Genomic DNA, 15,863 nt, shown 5'->3' on the forward strand with positions numbered 1-15,863 from the left:
TATATATTTATATATAGTAGACATCACAGGCTATTTACCTAAGGTTATTTTGACTCTTTTTACGTAGCCATTTCATCGCCAATCTCTGCTAAATATTGGAGTAAAATTGTGTTTTTTCTCGATTATGGCATATACACATATAACAATGTTTTTGTAATATGTATTTCGTAAAGCTCTTGTGTTCTATTCCTGCACAGAACCCCATATTGTGTTCAGCTACATCTGCTGATTCTAACGATACCTTCATTGTATGCCTTCAGCACTATTCTGTAAAGGTACAATGCCATATAAGAGACAAGGCTATTTCAGTTTCTATAGTTAGAATTTTCATAGATGGATATGACTGGCCTATGTCTCACAAAGGGCTTCCATTTGATAAAGCAGACACCCCAGGGTTTCTTATATGGCGTATATTGTGCCTTAACTTGTCACCATTTTTTCACCAATTTATGTCAATGTTTGTGGTGAGTGGGGGGAATAATTGCATTTTTACATACATGTTGCATTTTTGCAGAGTATTTCTTACACTTGTTATGTACCACTGTCATAAAACCCCCATATTATGCTAAGTTACATCTTCTGAGTAAAACAATATGCCCACTATATGGCCTAGACACTATTTTGTGAAGTTACAGTATACTATACTGTTAAACCACCATCTGGACCTCTCATGCCTCCATAAATATAGCAAAATTGTACATGTATTCAAGCCTGAAGCTGTAGCTCTGCATGCTGTTTGCCTCAGAAAAACAAGCTGTCTTCTGACACCATCAGAAGTGGTGGCTTGATCCAATCACAATGCTTCTCTCATAGGATTGGCTGAGACTGACAAGGAGGCAGATCAGGGGCAGAGCCAGCACAATTCAAACACAGCCCTGGCCAATCCGCATCTCCTCATAGAGATGATTTGAATCAATGAATCTCTATGTGGAAAGTTCAGTGTCTACATGCAGAAGGAGGAGACACTGAATGTTTGGATGCATTTTAGGCAGCCATGACACAGGAATGATCTCCAACAGCCATCTGAGGAGTGACAAGTGAAGTTATCACTAGGCTGTAATGTAAACACTGCTTTTTCTCTGAAAAGACAGTGTTTACAGCAAAAAGCTTGAAGGTAACGATTCTACTCACCAGAACAAATTAAATAAGCTGTAGTTGTTCTGGTGACTATAGTGTCCCTTTAAGTGTGAATTTTCATGGAGGGCTTTGATGCGTCCGTGTCCCACTTTGGAGCACTTGAGCAGGCTACATATTCCAGCTACACCATAAAGGCATACCATTTCTTAAAGAAGACATCCCATGGTATTTCAAAAGTCATATTTTGAACCTTAGCGTGGGATAATTTTTCTGCTAGCTTGTACAAAGTGTAGTGGTAATAAGCATTTTTTCTGCCTTTTTGACTCACAAAGTGAGTTTGCACAGTATATTTTTCAAATCTTATGTGTGCTACGGCTGTATAATATTTCATATGTTGCTCGGCTGAGTACAACAATACCCCCGTATGTGCCAGTGCCAGGTATGTGTGGATGTTGAAGGGGCACATTTGAGATATACAGCCATTCACTTTTTGTTTTGTTTTTTCTAACTTTGAAGTCTTATGATGTGTCCATGTTCCATTTTGGAGTGCTTTAGCTGGTTGGTTATTCAAACTTCCCCACAAACACATACTATTTATTAAAGAATACACCCTATTTAAAAAGACATATTTTGAACCTTTGCGTGGGATCATTTTTTTGCTGGTGTAGTGGTAGGCATTTGTAGGTGTAGGCATTTTTTATGTATTTTTTACTTTTAAACTTTTTTACTTTTTAAAACTTGTTTTTAAATTTTTTATAATTATTACATTTTTATAACTTTCTTAAAACTTTTTTACACTTTCAAAATTTGTATAAACTTTTTTTTACCATTAACCCCTATCTAGCATTTCCCATAACTTAAAATTAATAAATAAAATAAATTTAACCCCTGAGGGTTAAAAAAAATAAATAAATCAGAATGGGGCAGTAAAGGGGTTAATTTTAATTTAAAATGGGTAAAGGGGGGTGGGATTTTTAACTTTATTTTTTCACACAGGGAGATCTGCTGATCCGTCTCCCTGCACTTCACACTGAACGCGGAAGCACAGGGAGGCGGATCAGAAGTCCCTTGCACCACACGTGCTGTAAGAGCGATCCCTGCTGCAGGGACAGCGCAATCGCGTGCTCCCGGTCTGCCTCGAATACCGAGGCAGATTGGAGGAGCGCTAACCCCGCGATCGCGGAGATCTGGGGTTAACTTTAGTAAATGACGAACATTTTCCGTTATGCGTCCTTAACAGTAGGTCTGCCTTGAAGGAAAATTTCCGTTAAGGGGTTAAACTTTGGCTTTTATAGAGGTGCTCACACTTGCTGATGATAACCTGTCTGCTGCTTAGCCTCTTAATTCCTATGGAAGTATTAAGAGTGTACTCAGTTGGCTTTATTTTTGGTTTAAATTGTTATCCTTATTTAGTTTAGCAAAGCGCTTTCTTTGGTAGTTATAAAATTTGTTCAGGTGAAGGAAGCAAATCTGATTAAACACCTATTTTAAAGGGACATTATAGTCACCGGAACTACAGCTTATTGAATTTGTTCTGGTGAGTAGAATCATTACCTTAAGGCTTTTTGCTGTAAACACTGCTTGTTTCAGAGGAAATGCAGTGTTTACATTAGAACCTAGTGATAACTTCAATGGCCACTCCTAAGATGGCTGTTAGAGATCCTTCCTGGGTCATGGCTGCCTAAAATTCATCAAAACATTTAGTGTCTCCACCCTCTGCATGCAGACACTGAACTTTCCTCATAGAGATGCATTGATTCAATTAATCTTTATGAGGAGATGCTGATTGGGCAGGGCTGTTTGAATCGTGCTGGCTCTGCCCTTGATCTACCTCTTTGTCAGTCTCAGCCAATTCTATGGGGAAGCATTGTGATTGGATCAGCGTACCACTTGTGTGATGTCAGCAGGCAGTGGGCATGTGTAAAGGAAACCGGGACAAAGTAAGCAGCTCCAGACTTGAATACAAGTAAGTTTTTACTATATTTAGGGAGGCATGAGGGGACCAGGGTGGCTAGATGGTGGTTTTAACACTATAGGGTCAGGAATACATGTTTGTGTTCCTGACCCTATAGTGCTCCTTTAATATCTTTATTGAACACACTGACCCAATATTCATGTCCAAGTTAAAAAAAAAAATATATGAACCCCCACCCTAATATCCGCTTTGGTAAGAGTGTCTTTTTTCAGATGAACTCTTTATAAATGGAAAACATTTAAAGCAACACTGCAATTTTTCCTATATTTTTTCCTTTCCTTATGCCTCTTGTCTATCAATGATTATTCTCCCCCCATTGCCATTTGCGTTTATATGTATTACAATTTCTTCCTTATGCCAGATCTCAATACCTGACCACTCCAAGTTTGGCAACTAAAATGTAACTTTTTTTTTTTACTGTGCCCTTTGCAAAGATCACACTGCACATAATAAAAATGCAGTCACTTAATGTTATCTTTTGTAGAACTAAAAAAAAAAATCTAAAAATAAGGGAAAATAGAGACAAAGTGATTAACAATCTCAAACCATCATAAAAATATGTATGAGAACTCTGGCTACAAAAAGGCAGAATACTTGTTAAGAATATGCAGACACTTCTTGAATGCTCCACTGTTGGCGATGATTCTGTGTTCATGGTTCATGATGGTGTAAATTTGTTAAATGCTCATAATCCAAGCAAGCATGTTCTTGCATTTTTCATGGAAAATGCTGAGCTTTTTCAAAAACATTCGTTGGACAAATAAGAAAAAAAGTGTAATATTAAGTTTAGATTGTTTCGAGTATTATTCCTGGGGCCACAATGCAATATCATAACATTAGGACAGCAAGAATCAATTCTGAGTTGTACCTTCTAATCCTACAGGAGAATTCCAGCTATAGCACACTTTAGTGGTTATGGTGCTTGGAGTGCTCTTTGTATGTGTTTAAAAAGTTATTGCATGATCATAAGTGATCTTCTCAAAGCATGCCAGAAATCTTTAACTTGAAGCAATTTTTAGAAGACAATCAGGCCAATATATCTTAATGTTGAAGTACTTAACTTATCAACATGAGCTAGATGGCTCTGGTTTAAATCATCAATGCCGAAAAAGGATTCACAGCTACTAAATGTGACATTTACATACTTTTTTTTTTCCCTTTAAATGTTTTTTCTTTTCTTTTCAAGAACATGGGATTATAGGACTCGTTTAAGCTCTCCATGTGTATCTTAGAGAAAAACAAAGAGAGAAAATGTGAGACACACAGGTCTCACTATCAACAACAATAACCTAAGATAACATGGCAGAGGACTCTGAGGTCCTGTATCCAGGAATGGGAAAGTGACACATAGAAAAATAACGATGTAAATCCAATCCCAGCCCTCCCCCTCCCTCTGCCTTAAATTCAGAGCACACCTTGCAGGACTTTCAACATTCAGATTTAAGGCCCACTACCAGGCCAACTTTTCATGGTCTCTATGTTGGGAGTCAGTGGAGAACTCCCGATTTGTGACTGCTGACCTCTTAGCGTTAGGACCCTGTTGATTCCCCCAGTGTCTGTTCTATTCAGGGTAGTCACATCTGCTGGGGCATGTGTCCCTCTCACTCGAGTAGTTCTTCTTCTCCTCTAGTAGATTTTGTAAGTTGTTGGAGGAGGTAAAAGAAGGACAGTAGGGGAGATAAGAAGTGATAGAAAGAAAAGAGGGGGTTTGTTAATAGGCCTAATGCCACCCAGCCTCGCCCATCCAGGCTCACAGGTTCTCGTTTCTCAAGTCTCAAAGTCTGCACCAGAAGTGGTCAGTAACTAGTATGACCAGATCTAGTAGAACTTTACATACTTTTTCCCCCAACAATGAATTTACAAAAACATAAAACTTTTATTTTTATTTTTTTAATTGCCACCCTCCTAGATGATGATGATGAAATCATGTTTTAGGTTAAAGCATTAAAGAATTAGGTAATTTTGAAGAATTCCCAGACTCTCCACCACCAATGATGTCTAATTAAGGGTGTATTTATTTCACTGCTGGAGGAATAAGAAAAATCACTGCCCAAATGGGAATTTGTACATCTGGCTCCAGTCTCACAATGACAATACTGAGTGAGCATGAAAGTCTAAATTAAAAATGAGACATTCTATGTAAGCCAAAAAAAAAGGCTACCTGGCAAAAGTATACTTTTTTACTTCTTTAGAAGACGTGTAGGTTCTTTAAAGGATGACTAATTCAATTCTTTTTTTTTTTTTTTACATTATTCTAGTAACTGTCTTAAACAATAATGTTCTATAGCAAGAAAAAAAACTTAATCCTAGAAAGAAAGACGGGTCAAACACAAACCTTAAGTGCTAAAGCTAGGCAAATTAGTTTGTCTGCTGATACTACCATTTGAGTTCAACTTTATTTATTGTACCTTTTTGCCCTGCACTCTTTTTGTTATAAGCAAGTATTGCATAATTTGGTTTGAATGCCACTGCATATACATTGTAAATTAGATATGTTTTTCCAGCCTATTTTATTTTCCTCTGCCATGTTTGTTGAGAGAGGTTATAATGAATTGAAACTTAGTTCCTTTTCTCCAGGCATTTTAATTCCTAGGTTTAACTTGAATAGCCTCTGAGATATCTGAGGTGTTTGAACTTCTGTTTGCAGCTCCTTCTCTGGAGTATCCAACACGGTATTAAACACATGTAAATCTGTTAAGGGTGCCAAGCCTCTGACTCGTTTAAAGTTTTGCATAAACTGCTTTGGGAGAAAGTGTTTGTAGCCTACATTTTGTCAACTCAACACACCACTATAATATGAGCAATAACTTTACTGTGTGCCTTTTAATGCTAAACGTATATGCATTTACTTAAATAATTGATAATTGTATTGTTCAGACCTAGTGTTTAGCTGTAAAGTTGGATTTAAAAAAAATAAATATTTTTTTAGCAGCTCTTCACAAATTCCTATAGCCAGGTTGAAAAAAAAAAGTTATTCATATGGCAAGAAAAAAAAAGTGCAACATTTCCATTGCATACTTTTTAAATATACTGATGTAGAACCTCTTAAAATCTGCCCTATGCACAGTAGCTCTAAAATATTATTTTAGTGCAGTACTCCCAGAATTCCATGCAATATGTACCAATAAGCTTGCTAGCAATGCCATTTTTTATTTTCTCCCACATTTCTGTAGGTTACCTTAGAAACAGCTTGCTTAAATAGAACTTTAAAGTAACAAGCGGGAAATACAACCTGACAATCAATCCTTACATCTTCCAAAAAAAAAAAAAAACTTTTTCCATGAATTAGAAATCTAAACTTATCAGACTTCCTAGGACGACGAATGGCCAAAGGTAAATCTCCTGCTATTGCAGATCTATAAGCCTTAAACCTGACAAAGTATAATGTCTGTTTAAGCTCTGCAGCAGCTGAGGTCTTCCTTTTTGGCTAGTCGTGCCCAAGACCGATTACATGGAAATAAAGATGTGCATGGGAAGAAAGTATAAATCATAGGGGGTGTTTTCCCCTGTGAGCCTTTGTCACATATGTGCATTCTTGGAAGGCAATAATTTTCTCGGCTTGCTAATCACTTGTTCTAATTAGATTTTTTTCTAAATTTAACTAAAGTAATGTGGATTTATCCTAAAGTGTTACTTATTTTTGTATTCTAGATACTTTTGAGATGGTTTCTGAAGATGACGATGGGAAGCTGGTATTTAAAGTTAATTACCACTACATGTCTCAGGTGAAAAATGCAAGTGATGCTAATAGCGCTGCTAGAGCTCGCCGCCTTGCACAGGAAGCAGTGACGCTTTCAACGTCACTACCACTCTCGTCTTCATCTAGTGTCTTTGTCCGCTGTGATGAGGAAAGATTGGACATTATGAAGGTAATAAATATATTTTCTGATTAAATGTATTGCTACATTTGTAATTTATGTTTTGGAAGATCATTGAGTTGAATGAGCAGGTTTCTTTTCATATTAAAGTTATATAAAACTTAAACACGTGTTTGTGATCAGTGTAGGTGGATACACTAAAGCACTTCAATGTTACAAAGTCCAGTTACGCTTCAATTTAGTTTTTGGGGGGGTTTATGGAATCTTGTGTATTGGCAAATGTTATTCTAAAAAAGCCTAATGTTAAAGACATTTTCTGATGACATTTCTTCTTCTAAATAATTTGGAATAGGTACAAATATAAACAATAATGTACCAGCACTACTCTTTAGTTTAGATTTTATATAATACTAGGTAAATAAGCTGCTATAACACCATGATTTATCTTTTAGCATAAATACCCGAAAAACAAGAGTATATCGGTGAAGCGCTAAAGAATAATGAATGGAAACTTTGTATGATAATACTCTAGGACACAATGTATAAAGGAATATACCTTTAAAACGTTTTCCTACTTTGGAATCCCAATACTTGTGCAGTATCCCTTTAAACAGAAAACGTAAGCTGTTCCTTACCTTTCCTGCAACTCCCTTCAGTTCCCCTGTGTAAATCTTGCGAGTCCCGCAGCCGTCAGAACGTTGCCACAGGTTACCGTGGCAACGCTCCGCACAGCACGCAGACCGCGAGATTTACACAGAGGAACTGAAGGGAGCTGGAGGAAAGGTAACAGCTTTTTTTTTTTAGCTAAAAAAATTACTTGGCATTATACCTCCCATTAGAACCTTTTTGTGCAGTTTGCATTGTGATTCGAATTTGGGATAGGTAGTTGATGGTTGTGGACAGATGGATTTGTTTAATAAAAGTTGTAATACATTAGCAGTGTTCCTCATGCACAAAGCACCCCAGTTAATGTTTGTTTTTTGTTTGTTTTTTTACTTTGTAGGTTTTAATAACTGGTCCTGCAGACACACCTTATGCAAATGGCTGCTTTGAATTTGATGTATATTTCCCACAAGATTATCCTAATTCTCCTCCACTTGTGAATCTGGAGACAACTGGTGGCCATAGTGTTCGCTTCAATCCAAATCTTTACAATGATGGAAAGGTATCTGTTTCTCATCTTTCTACTTTACTTATTGCCAACATTATAAAAACAGATGTTAAGAATGTGTATGTTGTTTATAAATGACTCTGTGTGCAGTTTATTGGTTACACAAATCTCATATCAGGTACTTTTACTCCCCTACAGTAGCCTTTCTTCTTCAGGGCATACAAGGTGTTGGAAACATTACCTGTGAAATTACATTTAGTCCCTTCTGACTTGCATTCTGGCATTCCTTGGACATTATTTCAGAATTTCCTATACCCCCTGCACCCCCACAACCTAAATGTTTTGTTGGCTTCAAATAGAGGAGTGTGCATGACATTGGAGGAACATTTAAGTCAGTAAAGTTTGTGGAAAACTTCTTGTGACTGTGGCGTGGTGCTTAATCCTGATTTAAGCATAGATGCTATACTATTACAGCACAGTAATCAGCCCTCCCACCACCACTTTAAAAGCCCTCCACTTCTGACTTTAGAGAAGTAAGGTTTGATTTGTGCCGAACATCCGGTAGTGCTATTTAACATATTATAATAATGCATAAGTGCCAGTAGTGGACTGCATATATTGATGTGTTCACCCAACCATGCTTGACGCCTGGAGGGGCATACATGATGGCTCTAAATGTCAATGTGCAGACAGTGCAGTGACAAATTTGTTCTTGCAACTAACCTATTGTATTTAACATTTGTGACAACCTTATCTTGATCTTTTACTGTAAGTGTTTTTTAAGGTTTAAAAAAAAAATGGTTTACCTTCCATTGCTCTGTAAATAATTACATAATAGTATAATACATTCAAATTTTTATCACAGAAAAGATTTAAAAATTTACGCTTGTCTGGATAACAGCCTGTAGCTAAAATACGGAGGAAGAAAATCCAGAGAGAGGTAAATGTCTATTTACCAAAATCTACAGAATACTCACTGTAACAGTGCTCCCTGTACCCCTGGCTAGGTACCTCCACCAAGGATTGATTCCAAAGTCTGGAACAGGGGACAAACCACAGCACTTCTGCCCACAGTTGCCTTGACTTGACTGGGGCCTTGGAACTGCTCCCTCAGAGAGCGAATGGGGAACTTCGCTCTAGTAACCCCAGACACTGGATGACACTCAGTCCTAGGAGCTCTACTCCTGGAACCGCTCCCTCCTGGAGCCGAATGGGGAATTTGCCAGGGAGCTAGCGTTCGGTTCTATGCATACTAATGGAAAGTGCCGAACCAGGGGGAATAAAATATGGGTCTTTACAGTCGCTGACCTGGCCCATAGTCGGTGGGCAGGAGGCTGGCAACCAGGCTCCTCCAGGAGCTCGTTGTCACACTCACCTTGCCAAATATTAAACTTGCTAGTAAAGTGTGATAAATTGCCAGAATCTCTTTACTTTGCTGGATGGAGAAAGAGTAGAAAGCCAAGAATGTTCTAATAACCATGAAGAAATATAAAGAAAACACAAATGATTTTTAAAAATGATTGCAATTATTATTTTTGTCTTGGATGGAGAGCTCGCTCTCACTCTCGCTCGTAACTTGTAATAACTTTTTTATTGGACTAAAATAATTTTGACAAGCTTTCAGGAGAATCTTCCATCATTAAAAAAATTCTGTTAGTTCAATAAAGGTATTACAAGATACGAGTTTTATCTGTTTTTTACATCTTTATCACTGGACTAATACGGCTACAATCTCTACTGGAACACTATTCTGGCATGGGCAATTTAAACTCTAATGGACTCAATAACTTGACAAAATCTTTTACTCGCTCTTTTTGCCTGTTTTACAATTAGAGACACTGTAGGCACTATAACCATTTAACTTTACTGAATTAATCACCATACCTGGACACTGGATCTTCATTCACTATTAAACCATTTTTGAGCAGTTTAACACTAAATAAGATTCCCAAGCTGCCCACTGTCCTGCTCCCACAGGAGGTATGGCTAAGGCAGCAATTACACACCTCTATATTTACCAATTCATACCCGCAATGGGCGCTGTGATAGGCTGAGAGTGGTCAGCTGATACTCAGCCAATCACAACCGCCGATTACTGTTCTGGCTAATGCTTCATTAACCAAAGCAACAAAGAGGGCATGGGCATCTGATTTTATTGTTTAGCATTAAACCAGTTTAACTCTGAATGGAAGGATAGCGTGAGTGGATTCCAGGCTCTATAACCACTTCAATGAGATGAAGAAGTCATAATGCCCTTAATGTCCCTCTAAAGGGAAACTATAGGCACGAAAACAACTTTTGCTTAATGAAGCAGTCACCTCCCTACATGTGACTTGCACAACCTTCCTGAAAAATAACTTGTGTATTCAAGGTTCCTTTATTGCACAGTCTGTTTAATCTAGAATTCTTATCTCCTGCTGTGTTAATAACCTCTTAGACCCTACATGGCCCTCCTCTGTGTTCAATTTACAGAGCAGGAGATACAAACTTCTAAAGCAAGTGAAAGTCTGGTTGAAAATGAAAACATTTTGTTTTCATGCAGGCTGTGTGGATCACAGCCAGGGAAGGTGTGGCTAGGGCCGATAGAAAAATGGTTAAACTCCTAAATAGCGGGAGCGTGGTATGGGCTCTGACCAAGATGGCCGCTTAACTTGCGAGCTCCGCTCCAACTGTCCCCTGTAAAGCGCTAATACCATAGCCACAGAGCTAAAAATGGGACGTAACAGTCGCATGGAGCCTTCACAGACCCCAAGGTGTCTTGCACTGGACCCATGGATGGATTTCTTCACACGCTGTCCGGCGCATGTGGTGGGGGAGAGTCCCAAGATGGCTCCGACCTCACCAGCCTCCCCAGCGGGCCGGACCTCACTGCGCTCGACAGGATTGGGTAAGAATTGAGGACCATGGCTGCCGCTATGGCCACTAAGGCCGTCTTGCAGCACCTCACCTCCACAATTCAAGAAGCGGTGCAGGCGGAGGTGGCAGGCCTGCAGACTGAAAGAACACTGCACTGGAGTGCTCGGCTGAGGCCCAGTCTGCTCTTATCGCGGCCTCTGACCCGGCGGTGGCCTGCCAGGGTGGGATGCTGGTTGCCATGAGACGCCATCTGGAGGACTTGGACAACAGAGGCTGGTGATATAACATGAGGGTAAGGGAGGTACCTGAAGTGGACGGGGAGGGAAATGTGTGCTATCTGGTCTGTTCATGGTGCTCCTACCGACAACTGCGCCAGCACCGTTTGAATTTGATAGGGCCCATAAGGTTATGCGCTCGGATGATAACTTACCCTGGGATCTCTGCTGCATGCACTCCTTTCTGGTCAAGGATGCCATAATGAGGGAGGCCTGTGATAGACCTACATGGTAGTACCGCGGAGCCCAGGTCTTCCTGTACAAAGACCTCTTTCCTCTTACACTTGAAGCGCGGTGTACGCTGAGGCCCGTGACTACAGCCTTGCGGCAGCGCTACATGTGGGGCTTCCCGTTCTCATTTTTGGCACAACATCAACATCAACATCAGCATGGCTGGGCCTCCATGCGATGGCCAGAAGAGGTTCCTAAATTCCTGGAAGAAATGGGATTACCTCCCACTGATGTCGTCAACTGGGTGCTGGGGCCCTTGGAGCAGAGGCCTCGGCCACAGAGAGCTCCCAGGCGTCGTGGCAGTGTTTTTTTTTTTCTCTTGTGCTGACATTTGGCAACTTTTGGCTGGGGAACATACGCCTCAGGGGACACTGCCTGCATTAATTTTTTGGGTGGCTGTTGTTTGGGGCTATTCATCACTTACCCTCTGATTAGGCCATTTCTGCATCCTGATGGTGCCTTGGACTCTGTTTGCACGCCCTCCTTTGCTATCCCGGGGAAGCCTACTATGTTTTTTTTTTTTGTTCCTTATTAAATATTGGCAGCACTTGTTCTTTGGGCCTTCACTTAAAGGAGTCACTGTTTGCATTCTTATGTTGGGTGGCGGGTACCTGGGGGTTATACACGGCACACTCTCGGTTTGGGCCTTTCTTGCGCATCGGCAGTCTGGAAGTGTCTTCGTCATTACCCGCAAGCTTTCCTCTATTACTCTGGGGGACACCTTCCATGGTACAGGGTGGGGATGTTTTTTGGTTTTCTTTGGGTGGGATATTTGGGACAGGGCGGACCCCTCACGCTGAATATGACAGCGATATCTCTGGCAGTCACCTCCCTACACCTCTGAGCAAGTTTATTGTATGTTTCTGGTTTCGGTTTTCAGGCGCATGGTTTCGGTTTTCAGGCGCATGATTTGTACAGCAAAACCACTCCAATTTTGGGATTTTTTTGTGGGGGGTTTTTGTTTAGTTTTTCTTCCTCCTTTCATTATTATAAAAAGCTAGGCCCAAGATTTGTCTATTGTCTTCTTCCACACTCACTTTCTTGCATCCACATCTGGTATATGAAAAGTCAGTCTCAAGGTAATTTTAATGTCGAAAGGAATTTCAGTTCTTGATCCATCAGCAAGATCATAATAGTCATATTAATTCGTATTCAATACGTTGCTCACAGTTTATAGCATTGGGTTATGCACTAAACATTATGCATGGGACTACATGGTCAACCCAAGAAAGTGGTGTCATATGCTGTTGATATAACCTCTAAATAAAAAATTAAAAAGCACATATAAATGAGCAAGGACATACTTTCACTATAATATAGGATAAAGGAAAAGAATCCACAGTTGACATATCTTGCTGTATATCTGGTTGGGGGGAGGAGGGAGGGGGACAAAACCAATTTTTGAGGCAGTTTCCAGTTTTGTTTTGTTTTTAAAACTTTATTTAAATGTTCACAAGATATACAGAAAAGAGTTCAAGAATACAAGTACATAATTATATCCTCACTACCCTAAGAACTGTGCGTTTACAATGATCACAAACTAGTGTGTCTAAAAACTATTACTTTAGTCGTTCAAACTGTCTGTCACGTTCTCTATCAACAAATGTCCCCTCCAATCTTGGCACCCTATATCAAATCTCAATATTAAATGATCATGCTGCTACAAATACTAGTTTTCTGCTGATTGTGCCAAGTCATTTAGATGATTGTACAGCGCTATGGAATTTGTTGGCGCTATATAAATTATAAAATAATAAAGGATAAAATGGTTTACCCTGGTGACTACATTCCATCTTATAATGTGAACAGATAGTCAAACCAGTTCTTTCCTCAGAGCCAAGGATAGACTTTGCTATATTACAATTATGAGATTAGTGGGTCTAAATATTTGTCCAAATGAACTAGTTTTGAGAATGCCCTGTGGGATGTTAAGAGAAGAGCAATAGATGCAGTAACATAACTAGAGGACAATACAATGTAAGATATTAGTGGCAGAGATAAACATGTATCTAACCTGGTTCATTAGAACATGCAATATTGTGTTCGGATACAATCCAGCATTGAAATTTCTCTTTTAAGTAATGTAGCACAATTCACAGTTTTGGCATATAGATCAATGGTCCTTGATAGTTGATACAGAGGAGCAGCAGTGCAGGCTCTATTATTAGATAATAAAACTGTGACACCATTTGACATGTTTCGTTTGGGTCATTGCATCGAGGCATCTGGGATGGATGTCTTTGTGTTTTAATAATGAAGTTTCCTATTCCAGTGTGTTAGAGGAGGTTGTTCGTCCTCACCATGCACCCCTATGTACACCTGCTACTCTAATGATGTGCAAACACCTCTCTGACTTTCCCACGTTTAACAAGATTCTGCCATCCAAATATAGCACCTGCAGGCTGATTGCTGATTCTTCAGTTTTAATGTTAACTCCTTTGCCTGCTTTGTTCTGTTTTATTTAACAATGCCTCAGCTGCAAGCTATAGGGAATTTCAACGACGCACAACATACTCCATCTCAGAATTACTTTAGGCATTTACCAATGAATTAAATGTGGACCTGGTGTATTGGTTAAATGACCTACCTCTCTTGGCTTTTTGCTGATGTTGCATTTAAGTGTACCAGGTTTTTTTTTTATTTTTTTTTTTCCTGTAAACTCTACTCAGCTTTGTATCTGTAAAAATCCATAGTGGATGATTGCAAATGGAAACAATCGTCTGTGTGTGGTTTTTTTTTTTTTTTTAATTTAATTTATTTATTTATAAAATATTTTACCAGGATGGATACATTGAGATTTCTCTCGTTTTCAAGTATGTCCTGAGTCTTTGTCCACAACACATTGCATTGATACAATATTACAAAAATACAATACTGTGTATACACACATATATAAATGTAATACATATATTCAACCATGTACACAAAAAACAAGTAATAGTGTGACGCAAAAACAAATATTACAATATTAATAATCAGAAATAAGCAGTACTATATATTGTGAAAAAGTTCCACTCACATATGACCAAGTAAAATACCAGATTAATTCGTTTTTCTCTTTGAGATTTAAATTGGAACATTGATACAATTGATACAAGTGGGTTACTCCTAAGTGAGTAAGAAAGGAATCTTTTGCTATTATTTGCAAATTACACAAGAAAAGTGTTTTTCACAAGTGCACTGTCACTTTGGTTATACATTTTTGCACTAGTATTTCCAAATGATTTACACTAGTATATGGTATTAATCTTAAAGTATTAAGATTGATTATAGTCTTAAAGGCACAGCGCACTTTATTTTTCGTTTTACGTGGTCATATATTCAACCATGACAGGTGCACTCTGTGCTGAAGTATATTGCCATAGATCTCTTAAAATATTTTAGATTGAATGAAGATTTGCCTGTGTCCTTGAGGTTATTCCATAATTGCGGTGCTCTGTAGGAGAAGGAGGATTGAGACACTTTATTTTTGTATTGCGGTATGCTAAATATCGTTCTAGTACTGGATCGAAGGTTATAGGAGGGGGGAACAGCCGGGGAGAGCTTCTACTCAGGTAGGATGGGAGCTTCCCAGAAATGCTCTTATGCACAAGGCCGGAAAGATGAGTGCTTCGGGATTCTAGCGACAGCCAATTTAGCTCTTTTAACATGTCACACTGGTGGGTAAAGTAATCACATTCAAGTACAACGCAGAAGAACTAATTATATAACATATTCAGTTTATTAAGGTGTTTGCGGTGCGGGTGCATACACTACATTCCCATAATCAATGACCGGCATTTGTTGCACTATCTGTTTACTTACTGTAGGGTTTAGGCATGGTTTGTTTCTGTATAGGACACTTAGTTTTGGGTAAAGTTTTGAAGGGATTTTTTCACTGTGAAGGCCAAAAGATAGATTGGGGTCCAGCAACATACCTAGATATTTAAAAGCGCAGACTGCTGTCAGTGTGCTATTTGAATTTGTTCTGATGTACAATTGTTGATTTTGTAGTTTATGTAATTTAGATACAGTTCCAAAGATCATTGTTATGGTTTTGTCAGTGTTTAGGAAGGGTTTGTTATCTGCTATCCACTTTTCTACCTCTGTGACTTGGTTTTGAAACACAGCCTCAAGCTGCGGTAGCTTGCGTTTACTAGCGTAGATTAGTGTTGTCTGCATACATGTGTACAGTTGAGGATTTGCAGGCGTTAGGCAGATCATTTATAAATAATGTGAATAGCAGGGGGCAGAGTATGGAGCCTTGGGGAACACCACACTGGAAGTGGGAGAGAAGCGCTATCAGAAATGGCCACATATTGCAATCGGTCTGAAACATATGATCAAAACCAGGTTAGCGGACTATCACCAACGCCTGCATTTTCACGTTTCTGCAAAAGAATGCCATGGTCTACTGTGTCAAAGGCCTTAGCAAAATCAAGGAAAATAGCTCCAGTTAAGTATTTTTTTTCCATGCCAATTTGGATTTCATTGGAAACTTTTAGGAGGGCAGTCGAAATTGAGTGATTTGGACGAAAGCC

At 39.0% G+C, this 15,863-nt stretch overlaps 1 protein-coding gene across 1 annotated transcript in view; it reads left to right on the forward strand.

Annotated features, from left to right (window-relative positions):
* BIRC6 (baculoviral IAP repeat containing 6) overlaps positions 1-15,863 on the forward strand; it is a 305,550-nt gene that overhangs the window by 253,154 nt on the left and 36,533 nt on the right. The window contains exons 69-70 of the mRNA XM_063443109.1: positions 6,704-6,921; positions 7,874-8,035. Of these exons, the coding sequence (XP_063299179.1) occupies positions 6,704-6,921; positions 7,874-8,035 (380 nt within the window). The remainder of the gene's footprint in view (positions 1-6,703; positions 6,922-7,873; positions 8,036-15,863) is intronic.

Source organism: Pelobates fuscus, chromosome 2, assembly GCF_036172605.1.
Source record: "Pelobates fuscus isolate aPelFus1 chromosome 2, aPelFus1.pri, whole genome shotgun sequence".
In the NCBI taxonomy this organism is placed as follows: domain Eukaryota; kingdom Metazoa; phylum Chordata; class Amphibia; order Anura; family Pelobatidae; genus Pelobates; species Pelobates fuscus.